The sequence below is a fragment of the Apiospora kogelbergensis genome (genome assembly GCF_038363985.1).
Source record: "Apiospora kogelbergensis strain CBS 113332 chromosome Unknown utg000011l_segment0_segment0, whole genome shotgun sequence".
In the NCBI taxonomy this organism is placed as follows: domain Eukaryota; kingdom Fungi; phylum Ascomycota; class Sordariomycetes; order Amphisphaeriales; family Apiosporaceae; genus Apiospora; species Apiospora kogelbergensis.
Window position 1 is genome coordinate 20,806 of NW_027117428.1, and position 13,470 is coordinate 34,275.

At 49.3% G+C, this 13,470-nt stretch overlaps 2 protein-coding genes across 2 annotated transcripts; one reads left to right on the top strand and one right to left on the bottom strand.

The window, feature by feature from the left end:
- Window positions 1-64: 64 nt before the first annotated feature.
- On the bottom strand, window positions 65-1,510 carry PG998_014323 (chitinase; the record flags this gene model as incomplete). Its single annotated transcript, XM_066881139.1, has 4 exons — window positions 65-1,053; window positions 1,107-1,156; window positions 1,201-1,265; window positions 1,349-1,510. Coding segments are annotated over 4 exons (1,266 nt in total), but the record flags the coding sequence as incomplete, so codon positions are not given.
- Window positions 1,511-12,001: 10,491 nt separating this feature from the next.
- Window positions 12,002-12,975, top strand: PG998_014324 (uncharacterized protein; the record flags this gene model as incomplete). The annotated part of the gene is made up of 2 exons (XM_066881140.1): window positions 12,002-12,878; window positions 12,944-12,975. The coding sequence occupies 2 exons, from the start codon at window positions 12,002-12,004 to the stop codon at window positions 12,973-12,975; spliced, it is 909 nt and encodes a 302-aa protein (XP_066723671.1).
- Between the last annotated feature and the right edge of the window lie 495 nt (window positions 12,976-13,470).

Consider the following 13,470-nt stretch of genomic DNA (forward strand, 5'->3'; position numbering starts at 1 on the left):
AAGGGTCATAAATCTTTGGCTTTGGTATGTAGCAGTCTACCACGTGTATCTTGGCTCCTCCCGATCAGGGCATGCCAGCAGCAATATTTGCATATGTACTGTCCGGATACTGCAGATTGTTCTGGCTCTGTCTAAGCGCACCGAGTGACAAGTAGCTTGTTCGAATGAGGCTCTCAGCGTCGTTCCGGTCCCCACTAGCCTCCCAAAACATGGCTCCTCCTAAGCCTTTGGACCTCAAGTAGTCTATCTTCGCCTTGACCATACCAGGCGTGTCGTAAGATATCAGCTGCAGGCTGTTATTGTCGTATTCGTACGTGGCCCCAGCGATGATATCTTCCTGTGCGTCTAGGTGAGAACGGGGCAAGGCTTTATAATCCCAAACTCCGTTCTCCCAAGACCCCTTACCGATGCCGGAATAAGGTTTCCCAAGGCCAGAAGTGTTTTCAAATGCACGTCCGAATAAGGGCATACCCAGAATGATCTTATACCTCGGGACGCCGGCAGCAAGGTATCCAGTAATCGCTGCATCCGTGGAGAAGGGAGTAGATCCCAGGTTCCCTGAGTTGGGATAAAGGTTGGCCTGGTGCGCACTCAATGGGGAGAAAGAGCCCGCGTAATCATAAGCCATGAGGTTGAACGCATCCACTATCTGAGCCATGTCGAACAGCGGCAGCTTGGTGTACTTGTCAGGACCGGCCGGCATCGCAGCCGTCAGGTGAAAATGGTACCCCGGCACGGACCGGGCGGCGTAGTCGTCCAGTTCGGCTCTTACTGCCTTCAACAATGCTAGAAAGTCTGCCGCCTCGTTGGCGTTCGCAGGATATTCCCAATCAATATCAATCCCATCAAAGCCCCAATCCTTCATCAGTGATACCGACGATTTAGCAAACTGAATGCGCTTCGGCTCTGTGGATACAGCTGAGGCGAACCGCCCGTTCAGACTATATGTCCACCCTCCAATTGATAGATGAACTTTGGCATTCCGGTGGGCCTTTTTGAGGAGATAAAGCTGTTGGACGCAGCCGTAGGCATGGCTTGCAGAGGTTGGCGTCGCTTGGGGGCTCAGTATGTTTCTTAAGAGGCAGCTAGGGACTATATGAGCTTACAAGCATCAGACCAGTTTATCTGGATGTCCGCCCAGGGATCGGAAGAGAACCTGAAGCGCATTAGAGAAGGCGACTTAGAATGGACCTTACTTACACTGTCCCGTCGTCTTGAAAGTTTGCGAATGCATAGTATATGTTTGTCACTACATCCGCGGGTAACTGCTGAGGCCGATAATTCCTTGCATAGATACCCCTATTCCAGCATCTGTTAGCGGGAGGACTTTGAATGAGAATCATAGTACCAACCAATTCGCAAAATAGGCAGAATTTTCGTAGCCATCTACCCGTTTGTCCAAAGGAGAAATGCTAAGTGAAGTGCGCAGAAGTGAGCACGCCAGTAAGTGCTTGAGTAGGTTTGCCAACATCTTGAGAACCTCACGATGATGAACAAATTGATGTGAATGGCCTAATGAGAAAGTTAGCATTTGGCCATCTTCGACAGGGTACAATGCTTTATACGATAGGGACCTATAAAGGAAAGAGCGTAAGGCAGAAACAGATCGAACGTTGGTAACAAAGGTCCATGAATGGAAGCATATGTAGAATCGCAGGAACTGCTCTTTTGGCCCGGGCCAACAAGAGCAACATTGGCTTCAGTCGCGGTTAAGAGATCTAAGAACCTGCCCACAAAGAGAGTTAGTAGATTATATGCTTCGTCCAAAAAGGGAGTATTATAATGCGTCAAATATATAGGTCCAGCATTCTGTGTTTGTGATATTTGGCGTTTAGAATAACTCCACGCAGGTGAGTTGTATCAACTACACCATGGGGAACGAATCTACACCAATAGACGTTTCTTACTATCCTTTGACAGTCCAGGCCAGCGGAACCAATGATAACATCATAATTGGGCTGTTGGTAGGTCTCCTCGTTGGAGTTACTACCCTAGTTCTATTAACAGGCGCAATTCTGGTCTCCGTTATTCTGAAGAATGCCAAGCGTCAAAACGATACAAACGCGTGCAACTTAGAAGACCCGCTTGCTAAGAAAGGCGGTGGTAATACCGATCATTCCATCGATACACCTCAGAGAAAAAACGCAAAATGTACAGGATCCAACGCCAGTTCAGTGGATGCCCAACAACGTACACCCATTACAAATACAAGGACTGAACGGTAACTCCACAAACAAAGTCACCGGACCCAGGGAAGTGCCTCGCGTCTTAACTCCCGGTCGATGGGCACCCACAGAAGTTGAGAGTCGGCTGCCACCACAAGTGGACACTTGGCAGTATGGTCCGAAAGATGGGGATGAGGGTTTTCCGGTGCGTTAGCTTTCGCATAGAGGCATCGACAAGTCCTAGGCGAACCGGCAAAGGTACAGGGGCCAATTAGGCGTATAGACGAGGATCATCTTTAGAGAAGGATCTTAAGGGAGATGCATCAAACGTATGGTATGCCGCCGTTAGAACATGCATGATTTGCGTACTTCTTCATTAAAGCCCTGTAGACTGCTCAACCGCAATTCTGGTTGCCTCATCAGAACCAAAAGAGGAGGCCACGATTCGTTTCGAAAGCAGTTTGATGCATCCAAATATCACTACCAATTCACACATCAGAGGGCGCCTGTTTCACAAAAAAAGACTATCAATTCAATGAACCATCGTATTAGACATGCATTTATACGGCCTTTATTGTATGCAGGACTGTATATTTCTTTTCGGTATGCTAAGTGTGTCATACAAAGCGACTCTCTATATTTCTATCCCCCAAAATAGCATCGCAATAACATCCGCTGGAGTTAGCGCATAACCACGGACAGATATTCAACAAACATTGGAAACAGACTTTATACCATTGCTTCGTTTCGGTATAAAGCTGGGTACAAGGGAGCATAGGAGAGGTTTCTATAGTAGTGAAAACGCCAAAGGGGGCCGAGGATGAAACGGAAAGTCGTGGCCGTCGATTATTGTGGCTAGCGTTGGATCGCAACTGAAGCCAGAACGAGGATCAGTTGGACAGCGTTTAGCAAGACGGATATTATTCGCTGCAATTTGAAGAGGCGAAAAGTAATAACCAGTTGTGACTCAGGACCGTAAGCCCGAATAAGACGTCACTGACCGATGGCAGTTGATGCGTTCCTTTCACTTCAGGTGTGCTGCCTCTGGGTGCAATTCCGGGAACCAGAACAGGCGGGCATGGGCTGCACCAGACAAGCCGTACGTTACAGTATGTGTTTCCCAGTCCACGCTTCTGAAGAACTGGCACCTGTATAGTGTTATCGTCCGCCCCGGTTCTACTGTGAACGGCGGATCAGCAACTCTTCACTTCCCGAAGTCTATATCTACCTACCGTGTAGCCCATGTATTCTACAATGCTGTACGTATGCAAGCAAAGGGCACCCGATGCAAAGTGAGGATCAGTTTCTTCTGGAGCAGGATCATATTTCCCTAAGCGAAGAGACAAGAGCATGAAACTGAACGATTGATGACACTGCGCTTCCATTTTGGCCATTATACAGTTCGGCTTAAATACAGTCACTAGCGAAACCTATGTCCTCTTTCCACTCTTTGATCGTTCTCGTTCCGAACCGACTTTGCAGGGGTAGCTGCTGACAACATGTACCCCGCCATGCTCGCAGGTACAGAGCTGGACTTTTGGCTTTGTTATCTTCTTGCGAATCCATAATTCGATCAGACTATTGCATTACCTATTGTGTGTGTGTGTATATATTAGAACTTCACAAGGCTTCCATCACTCCACCTCCCCTTCCTGCCTGAGCTTTTTTTACTCATGCAAAACATCTTTCTAAACAAAATTGGCATATATAGACAGCATGTCGAGAAGGACAGCCACGGCAATGCCAGCTCACTGCAACACATTCCTTGATGATTCGGAAGCGGAAGACGACGACATAGGTAAGTCGATGGTTAAGCAAAGGATGGCTTTTCATTAACTAATTGATGTAGGAACGAACAGTAATTTATCTAGTGATGTGCTAGACAGCCCAGGAAGTCTCAAGGACTTCATCGATGACTCGGCCTCAAACGATAGCAGTTTCGCTATATCAGAGCAGCACAGCCCCTCGACCGGTGACGAGGGTAAGTCCAGCACGTCAAGATCCCCCCCCCAGAGGAGCGATCGTCCTCCGATGTTGGACATCTCTACAGGCTACTTGCAAACCTACATAAAGCACTTGTCCTGCTTCAGAAGTCGATGGGGGTCGTGGAAGAGCTAGTACTACAGCAGACAGCGTCGCCAATTTTGGCGGAGGATAAGAGCAGGTAAAGCATACGAAGCGCATAGAGGGCCATGCAGGCCTGGATATTCCCTTCACCAGACACATCCTGCGTTTTCGTTACTTCTAGGAGAGCGAGATACTATAGATTCCTCAATGGAACAGCTTAGAAAATTCATCGCAGAAGAGCCTTGGGAAGTTGTCACACATATCTGTCGTGTTTTGGCGACTCCGACTGCAAGTGAACTAGAAGCCTGGCCCCACGTAGCACAGCCAACCGCTTAACCCGCTTCTCCCACTGTCCAATCCCTCTTGTTGAAACGCAGGCACTCAAGGACACTTGTGAGATGCTGCGTACGACGATCGAGACAGTCAGGAGAACAGGGACGGTACTGGAGATAGTTCTCACTGGTGATTTTAATCGTCATGGCCAGCTATGGGGGAGATGAGGCACCAGTAGAGACAGGGAGAAGCGGATCCGACCATTCACCTTATGGCTGAATTTGGCCTCAGCCTGCTCCTCCGGGACACAAAGACGTGGAATGGAGGAGACTATAGCACAATCATCGACCTTGTCCTGGCATCGGAGGCGATAAAGGAGTCCCTGGTCAAGTGCAAAGTATTGGACACGGAACACGGGTCCGAGTAATGAGATGTGAAAGTGTAGGAGGGGTGAAGGAGTGTATTGTCTAAATGCCTTGCCCTTCCACCACTGAAGCCTGGTTGCAGGCTAGGTCTTTATAGACCTAGTCAGAAGTGGACAGAGTGTCTATAGAAGAATCTAGATACATCTGGAGTCTGGTAGACTTGCAGAGAAGTGAGGAGAGGTATCTCCCAACAGAAAGAGATGATCGCCCAATATAGACATGATTTATCGGCTTGAGTGGTATCCACGCCGACAATTCGCAATTGGCTCTATTGGGTCGCCACAATGCTTGACTCCCTCCATTTTACGTAGCTACCGAAAATGTTTATGCGTTTAAAAACGCCCTCCCTTCCTTTCTTTTCCCTCTTTCTTTTCCTTCTTTCATTTACTAAACTCGAAGAAGTGGTCTTTATAACCCAGATAGGCTCCCTAAAGCTGCATGACCGCCGTACAATGAATGTATACTATCTTACAGCCCTTCCGAAAAGGGATGCGGAATATTTCTCAAGTAAGGGCCTCAAGGTTCAAGGTCTCCTGAATCGATTGCAAGGAAATATGTTGAACTGAATACACCTAGTATCACCTACCTTGCAACCATGGAACATTCATAATGCATCAAACTCGGTCTCACAGGATCATACACAACAAACCAGCTATATAGCAGCTTCCGAGGACCACCGTAAAATTCCCCTGGGGCCAGCAAGTACCTCAACGACTTTCCAGGTCGGCCAATCAGAGACTCCTTACCCCCTTTACGGATCAGAGATGATCGGGAATGGTATTTTAAGGCGAGGTTTAAGGGCCGAGTCACATCAATCTAGCCATACAACGGTCTCCCGCCCTCCGACAATGAGCTTTCTTTCTGGGAATCAGAACGAGCGGTACTTCCCTGCTATAAATGACCACATCCTAACAACCCCATACGATTACGATATACGAAGTCCTGAGATACAACGAAGTATGGAGGCTATCATCTGCGAAAGGCTCGACACGCCGGCCATCCAGGTTCCGCCGAGAGCGCCTGAAATAGGAAGGCTTCCTACACCAGAGCTCGAGCCTTTATCACAAGTACGCCCATCATTATGTGCCTGTTGCCCTGATCCAGAGGCATCACGAAGCACCCGAAGCCGGAGTGACAAGATGGACAACCAATGTGAGTTGCTTACCAACTTGCTTCGACTGAGTTAGCTGACGGAACACAGTGAGTAATGCTAGAGCATATATAGCGAGAATGTCACAGGCTGCGTTGAAGGTGGTTTATTCCTTGAGGATAACCTGAGCCGAAATGGCTTTCGAGACTACGCAACCAGTATGCTTTCCCCTGCAGGCCACTCAGTTGCACCGATAGAGTACGCGCGGTAAGCTGCGAGACCAGTATATCCTACGCCTGCCGACCCAGCTCATGCCAGTCGATATTGTAGGCTGCATCACCATAGCTGTGTCGAAGGCAGTTGTTGAATATAGAGGTATTGCCACCCTTAATATCTCGGTGTAATCGATCGAGGTTCTCCCACATCTCGCAGGGGTGGGAACACCTATTCTGCCCATGGGCATCCCTTAGGCACTTATGAGTGTTTCCTGGTGGCCTCACCTTGGAGCCTCTTTTATAGCCGAAACTATGTTGATTTATGATCTGCAAGGAGGCACAGCTACGCTGTCACTGGTCACTAGGGTGCCTGTTGCAAGAGCTCGCCAGGCACAAAGGGGCTTGCATGGCCAAACGAAGAGCCCTGAGCCCTAACAGTCTGTTACCTTTGCATGATTTTGGTGCCAATCTGCTTCTAAATCTGGTATGAAACGGCTCTCTGGTAGATGAGTGAATGTCCCCTTTCATCCCATTCTCGCCATCTTTATTTCTACTGTCCATACATGACAACGACGCTTCGCATGATTACTCACAAGTGTCGGTTGTCAACGACTCTTCCGGCACTTGGGGCGCTCAGACGTCATGGAACGGTATGAAGTGAGCCTTTTGGTATCGTTCATAGGTTTCTTGTCTTAAAGTCCATAGTTCTCAGCAGGCCGCCTCCGACAAGCTGTCCAACCCATCCGAGCATATGGAGGGTTGCCAGGAACTTGTCGAGTCTGGCACCCCGACTTCTGTCGCCAGCTCAACGCGGTAGAAGGACCGACCAACATGGCCCACCGAAATAAACAAACCCGAGCGTTACGCAACCAAGCCTCTGCAGAGCTTCGAACAAGATGTCCAGATTGCTTGACTCCGAAAGAATGAGCGGGATGCGGACGAGGTTGGAAAATGGATCCAGAGTCAGGCCCAGGACGGCCTCTACGAAGAATCCGAGCAGATACGGAAAGGGAACAGTCCCCACTATGCATGAGTCTTTTCAATCTTCTCCATTGCATCCCCGCACAGTCATTGAGAGCTCATCGATATGATACCGCAGTCAGATAATATAGGCACGGCTCTTATTTGTAGACATAAGTAAAGGAGTGTATTCAGTGAGTCGTTTCTTTCAGCTCCTGAGCCCTCGCATAGAGAAAGAATGTAGCAGTTTCAGGTGTGGATAAAACATTTTAGACACATCTGGAGTCTGATAGACTTGAATAGGCGTGGAGATGCATCTCCAACGGTTCTCGGACGCCTCTAATCACCGTGCCCTCTCAGCCTCAGGGTTGTAGACCTTCCAAAAAATATCAGAATCACCATGACCTTTGGACTTGTCATGGCATCTCATAACACCAGAAGTGCCAGTATGACCATTGTGGTTGTGCTCATGGATCGTGGTATTGAGGATACCGGCCACATCCCCAGCCCCCACGCTGAACTTGGAAAAGTCCCAATTGATATGCGACCCTGGATTGGGAGAAAAAGCGAAAGTGCAACTCCCATAGCTCGTGACGGCTACAACGCGAAGGTCCGACTGGTTGAATCCTCCCTTCTTCACCCGGAACATCATGTTACGTGTCCGGCGATCATTCTCCATATCAAGTCGTAACTGCTCGCAGTCGGAGATGGTGGGAGACTTCTCGGGAATTGTCTCGTCGTTCCAGCTAGTATCGTCGCATATATCCGCCGCGTTTCGGAAGCTGCCATATTCAACACTGACGTTTCTGTTGTTTGCTTGCCTTTTTAGATTCTTGGCAGCTACAAGCCCGAGTAAGTACACGGCGCTAGTAGCCAGGCGCATTTTGCTTTATATAGGTAAGCCGTTTCGATTTGTGAAGCTTGCTGCTGATATATCGATTGGCTCGCTGTATTTTGTTTATATAGAGAAATGTAACTCCACATCTCGCCCGACCGGTCTGCAAGTTTAAGCATTATGGTGGAAGACTTAATTCTAGATTTCCCTAGTAATCAGCTGGTCTAGCATCACTTTCGCTTAGAGGCAAAATTGCCCTTCCACTCAGTAAGCGCTGCTGTAAGACTTCAGGCTCAGCTCTATGCAGATTCTAAGCTCTTTACGTAGAGGCCCGATCCACAACGGAACTATAGAGTCCAGTAGTGTACTCTCTTTCTGCTGCATCCGCTGAGACCTCGAAAATCCTCATGGACTGTTTTTCATCTTAGCTTCCAAAAAGAGTCGGATGAACAATTGCCGGTAGGCGTTGGGCCCCTACTGTAAGGATGCAGAGCCGGATACAGATCACTTAGAAGGGCTTTGCTACCAGAACCAACTCGCCAGCATTGCGTAAGAATTCATCCTCGTCAAGTTGATTCTGAAGGAAAAACCTGAGCCAGAAATTCGATCCGCTGAAATAGATTCCGGACCTAGATCAGCAGTTGTTCCTGTACAATTCCTAGTACCGCCCCCCTCACGCCCCTATCTAATGTGAGAAGCTCAAAGATACAGAAATGACGTCCCGTGAGCGCTTTCCCTCGTTTTCCGTACGTATGTTGCGTCAAACCCAGCGTTTCTCTGCATTAACAATATATGTATATCATCAAATCGTTGCAAGCCGTGATACTTTACAGTACTACTTAAACCTAATCTGAGTCAACTGTGTTCTGCTTGACACATATTCCATATAATCCTAAGCTGGTTTGGATGATATAGTTGGCCATGGCGATGTGTTCGGAGCCAGGCTCAATAATCAGCTGATCTACTACACTTGGATTCTCTACATCACTGCCTTCCGCAACCCAGTCTATGGATTGGCCTTCTTCATGGTCAGACACTCTGGTGGATACGACCTCGTCCTCGATCGCTAGTACAGTTACAGTATACGCAGAAGGAGCCAAAAAAGACACTACTTTGACGTCCGTCGTTGTTATAACTACAACAGCCGAGCCTCCGCCAGCCCCAACGAACGGTGTTTTTATAACGTTCATTTCCTCGAAAGCGACGAGCTTAGTAAGAGTGAAGAAGAATCCGGCCTGGGCTATGTTCGAGCAGAAACTCGCCGATCACTATGACGACATATGCGCTTGGCCCGCAGCAGCGACTGTTGCTGCACCGGAAGAGATTGGTTCCAGTGATGTTCCGTGGCCGCCTGATTTGGAAGCCGGTGAATCGAAGATATGGGGCCACTCTGGGTGCAAGTACTACAGCGTGAAGGACGGCGCAGGAAGCTTTTCATGTGACGGTGTTGAAAAGGTTCAATGTGTAGTGGATTCCAATGTCCTTGACCCCAAAGCGACAAAAGTCCTTCGCTGTGTTTACCCACTGATCGAAAATATGCTGGTACCGAAGGTCCGGTGCTTCATACGGTAGGATAACTATATCCTATATCTATCCAACTCGATAGACGACATCATGGGAAAACTTAATGCGTTAGAGTTGCCCTGTTGAGATATAACTACTTCGGAGCCAGTTTATTACACCGTTGGCCATCCTATGAATCATTTGCAGTCCTAAGCAGCTTGGCCATGGTTGGGAAGCAAATTGATACAATGATAAATTGATTGGGAAGTCATATCTGCCTTGCTGTAGTCGGCCGTGGCGACTTCGGCAGATCCAACCACAGCAAGCCGGCATTACTGGCTGGTGCTTTCTTGTCAGTCATCCTCTAACCACCGCCGCCCCATGGGCGGCCCCTGTAACATCAGTATGTAGGTGGGGTGAAGGAGTGTTTGCTAAAATGCCTTGGCCTTCCTCTCTTACAATCTAATACTAGGCGAGGCTTTTATACGCTACGCTGTGTAAGCATAGAATAATTTAGATCTATCTGGAGCCTGGTAGTTTTATGGGGAAGTGCGGAGAGATATCCCCCAACAGTATACGCGCTTTCTTTGTTATCAGCACCAAAACTCGTAGTTCAGTGTTCTCTATGGCTCTTGGGTGTCTCTCATTTACCGCCTCTGGATAATCTCGCACTTACCAATTTTAGAAGTCAGTTTCGTACCGCATGTACGCTACCGATACCTGGCTAAGCGTCATACACACACCTGCGCCACATCAGAGCCATTGGTAGGTGCGAAAAGTGGCTCACGAGGGGTGACTCTTAAGGGGCTCCCTTAGATTAGTAAGAGGCTCAGCGTACTATAAATAATCTCCTCCATGCTGTTCTTCTCTGTTAGTTCTCCAGCTTTCCCGTTTCTTCCACCGCCACTATGAGGTATCAGTCCCGACCCCAGTCTCGATCTAGAATGTGGGATCCTGACACAATACTCGAGTTAAAGCATCCGAAGAAAGGTGTGCACAGTTGCACAGGCTATAATAAATCTCGTGGAAACCCTAGATGCATGAATTCCGTGGGTTCCTTCAAGCACGGTTTCGACATCCTCTGCACCCTCGCCAACACCAAGCCAGAAGCCGCTGCATCGTCGCGCAGCTTAAAGACGGCAGCTATTCACACGCTATGTCACCTTCACCAGGGACAAATAGATGGCACGGTACACCGATGGAAGTTAGCCTTGGAGAAAATAGGCATAGACCAGTCCCAGGGCAGAACAAATAAAACCTCTCAACAATATTGGAGCTGTTATTCTACACCAGGCAATGGGAAATGGAGGTCTAGAGAGAAGGAGGGACGGGAGAGTCCCGGAAATTACACAGCTGGCAATCAACATTTCCGAGAGAAGGCGCGAAATGATGAAGAGCAACGAAAGGCGGCGGAGGAGGAAAGACGAAAAGTGGCGGAGGAAATAAGGAAAGCGCGGGAGAGCGCTCGTGAGAGACTGCGCCTCGCCCAAGTGGAAAGGGAGCAGAAATCAGCTGCCGAATGGACAGAAGCCTTGAGTAGATACCGCATGCGTTGGGCTGATATCAAATTCAGACATCCAGGCCAGGTTGGTTTGTCCAATCGCCGTCTTACGTGCTCTCTAACAAAACTTATAGGAAATGACGGGGAGAAATATTCCTTGGCCGGTCAAATCCGGCCTGTTGCCAGACGTGAATAGAGACAGCGTTTCTGAATTTGTTAAGAAAGCAATGAGCAGCGAAGATACGGCTGAGAAGAAGTTCATACTGATCAATGCAGAGACTAAAAAGTGGCACACTGATAAGGTTATGCAGCACTTTGGAAGGGACATTGTCGAAGGGGAAGTGCATGAGGAGCTGGCTACTGTTGCGAAGGTGATGATTGAGTTGAGGCAGGAGGCATCCCGACAAAGACAGCGCTAGACGGACACTTACCTAGATACGGATGAGCTTCGGGTTGCCGTAATTATATTAGACCAGACTTAGAAGATCATGTGGTCCTCCGCATCAAGCAGAAGTTGGGGAGGGACCAAAAAGCGGAAATAGGTCAATGTCTCTGTAGAAAGTTGATTCACTAAGAGCTCTCGGACTTGGCATTCGGCTTTTGACATCGCACTGGAATCCCGTCGTATTGCTGCTGAGGTCTCGTCCAACGACGTAATCATATTATCTTCGGGCGAGAGGCTGTGATTGGCAAGGCCTCTCTGCCGGCTGTATATTTTCACCGAGGCTAGACGACGCCCTCTATCCTTGATATAGGCTCTCATGATCTGCGTACACTAACCTGGCTCAAGTATGAGGCCTGCATCATCCCCCGCCCTGCAGGATTCCGTTGTCTAAGCCACATAGGCACCGCTGGGTATAAGTAGGGCACTGTCTCTTCTAGTCTGTCCCGTGTTGTTGGGACATCTTCCCACTTGAATTTTATAGGAAATCTTCCTTTATCACTCGCCAGTCACACGAAGCTGACCATGGATCACTGCTTACTACCACACGATATTTTCGCCGTGATCGCACGCCAGGCCGACGAAGATGCAGTACGCGGGCTATTGCTTACTTGCCGCGATTTGTACGAGTTACTCGTTCCGCTATTCTATAGGCGAGCTGTCCAGGACTACCCGCATCTATGTGAGAGGATCGTCACAGCAATTCGCTTCGATGTTGACGAAGAAGCGATCATTCGCTCCCTCAAGAGGGCTGAACGAGCCAGCGCAAGGTTCGACTTGTTTGAAGAGACAGACATTGAAGACCCCAGCCCGACGTTTATGCGTTCAGGGTGGCCAACTCGTGCTTTGAACCATCAGTCGATCTATTGTTCGCTGATGGGGCTCGCCGCTTTTTGCGGCTATAAGGACGTGATTTCTTTCCTACACCAACGAGGCCTCTCTGTCGATGCAGTCGAAGCCTCTGGGGCATCCTCAGGTACTAAACTATGCTCATCACCGCCGTTGTTTATTGCGCTTGCAAGAGGACATCACGAAGTGGCAAGGCACCTGCTTGGCCTAGGAGCGTCCCCAGCCCTGAGACAAGAAGCCGTGGACCAACAAACAGCCCTTCATCTTGCCGCTGCCTTGCCCTACCCCGATATCATCGAACGCATTGTGCAGATGGGTGCAGGTATCAACAGAAGAGACGAAAACGGCGATACCGCTTTAGTACATGCCGTCGCGTCACGTACATCGACCAGGGAGATCATTGCGTTGCTCGCCAAGCTAGGTGCGGACGTCAACCATATGACTTCCTTTCGAGGACTAGATACCAGTCTTCTAGGCTTGGCTTGCGCGCTAGAGCATTGGGAGCTGGCGGACGAGCTCCTAGACCGTGAGGCTGACGCCAATGGCGGTACCCGTGAGTGGCAAATTCGGCCTTTAGAGGTAGCATGTGGAGTATGGGTGCCAGATCACACGACCCAGGCTCGTCAGTCACGTCGCGCGCTCGTGGCTAAGCTCCTTCAGCGTGGGGCCAACCCTAACATACAGAGGGGTTACACCAGCTCTGGGCCATCGTTGCTGGCCTGGCTTATGGAGAACGGATGCGAATGGGAAGCCGAGTGTCTCATTCACTGTCCACAGATCAACATTGAGCAGGTGGATGGTTTGGGCATGACGCCTATTGCGCATGCTCTTTCCACGCACCATGGTAGACCAGCACTCGCGAAGCTGCTGCTCGACAAAGGGGCACAGCCTCCAGATGTCGAACTTGAGGATATTCGGCGTGTCGCTCAGAGAGTTCTCAAGGACAGGCGCAATAGAGAGATGCTATTGAGACAACATCCCAAAATTCGGGAACTTTGTGCAGTGCTTCTCGACTACTATACAAACCGTTCGCCGGAAGGGCATCATCATGATGCCACGATAACTTGGCTTCGCCAATTCTGCGCGAGAAGCGGCCCACGCGCGGGTACCCGAAGGGCACGAGGCATCGCGTGATGGGTATGTGC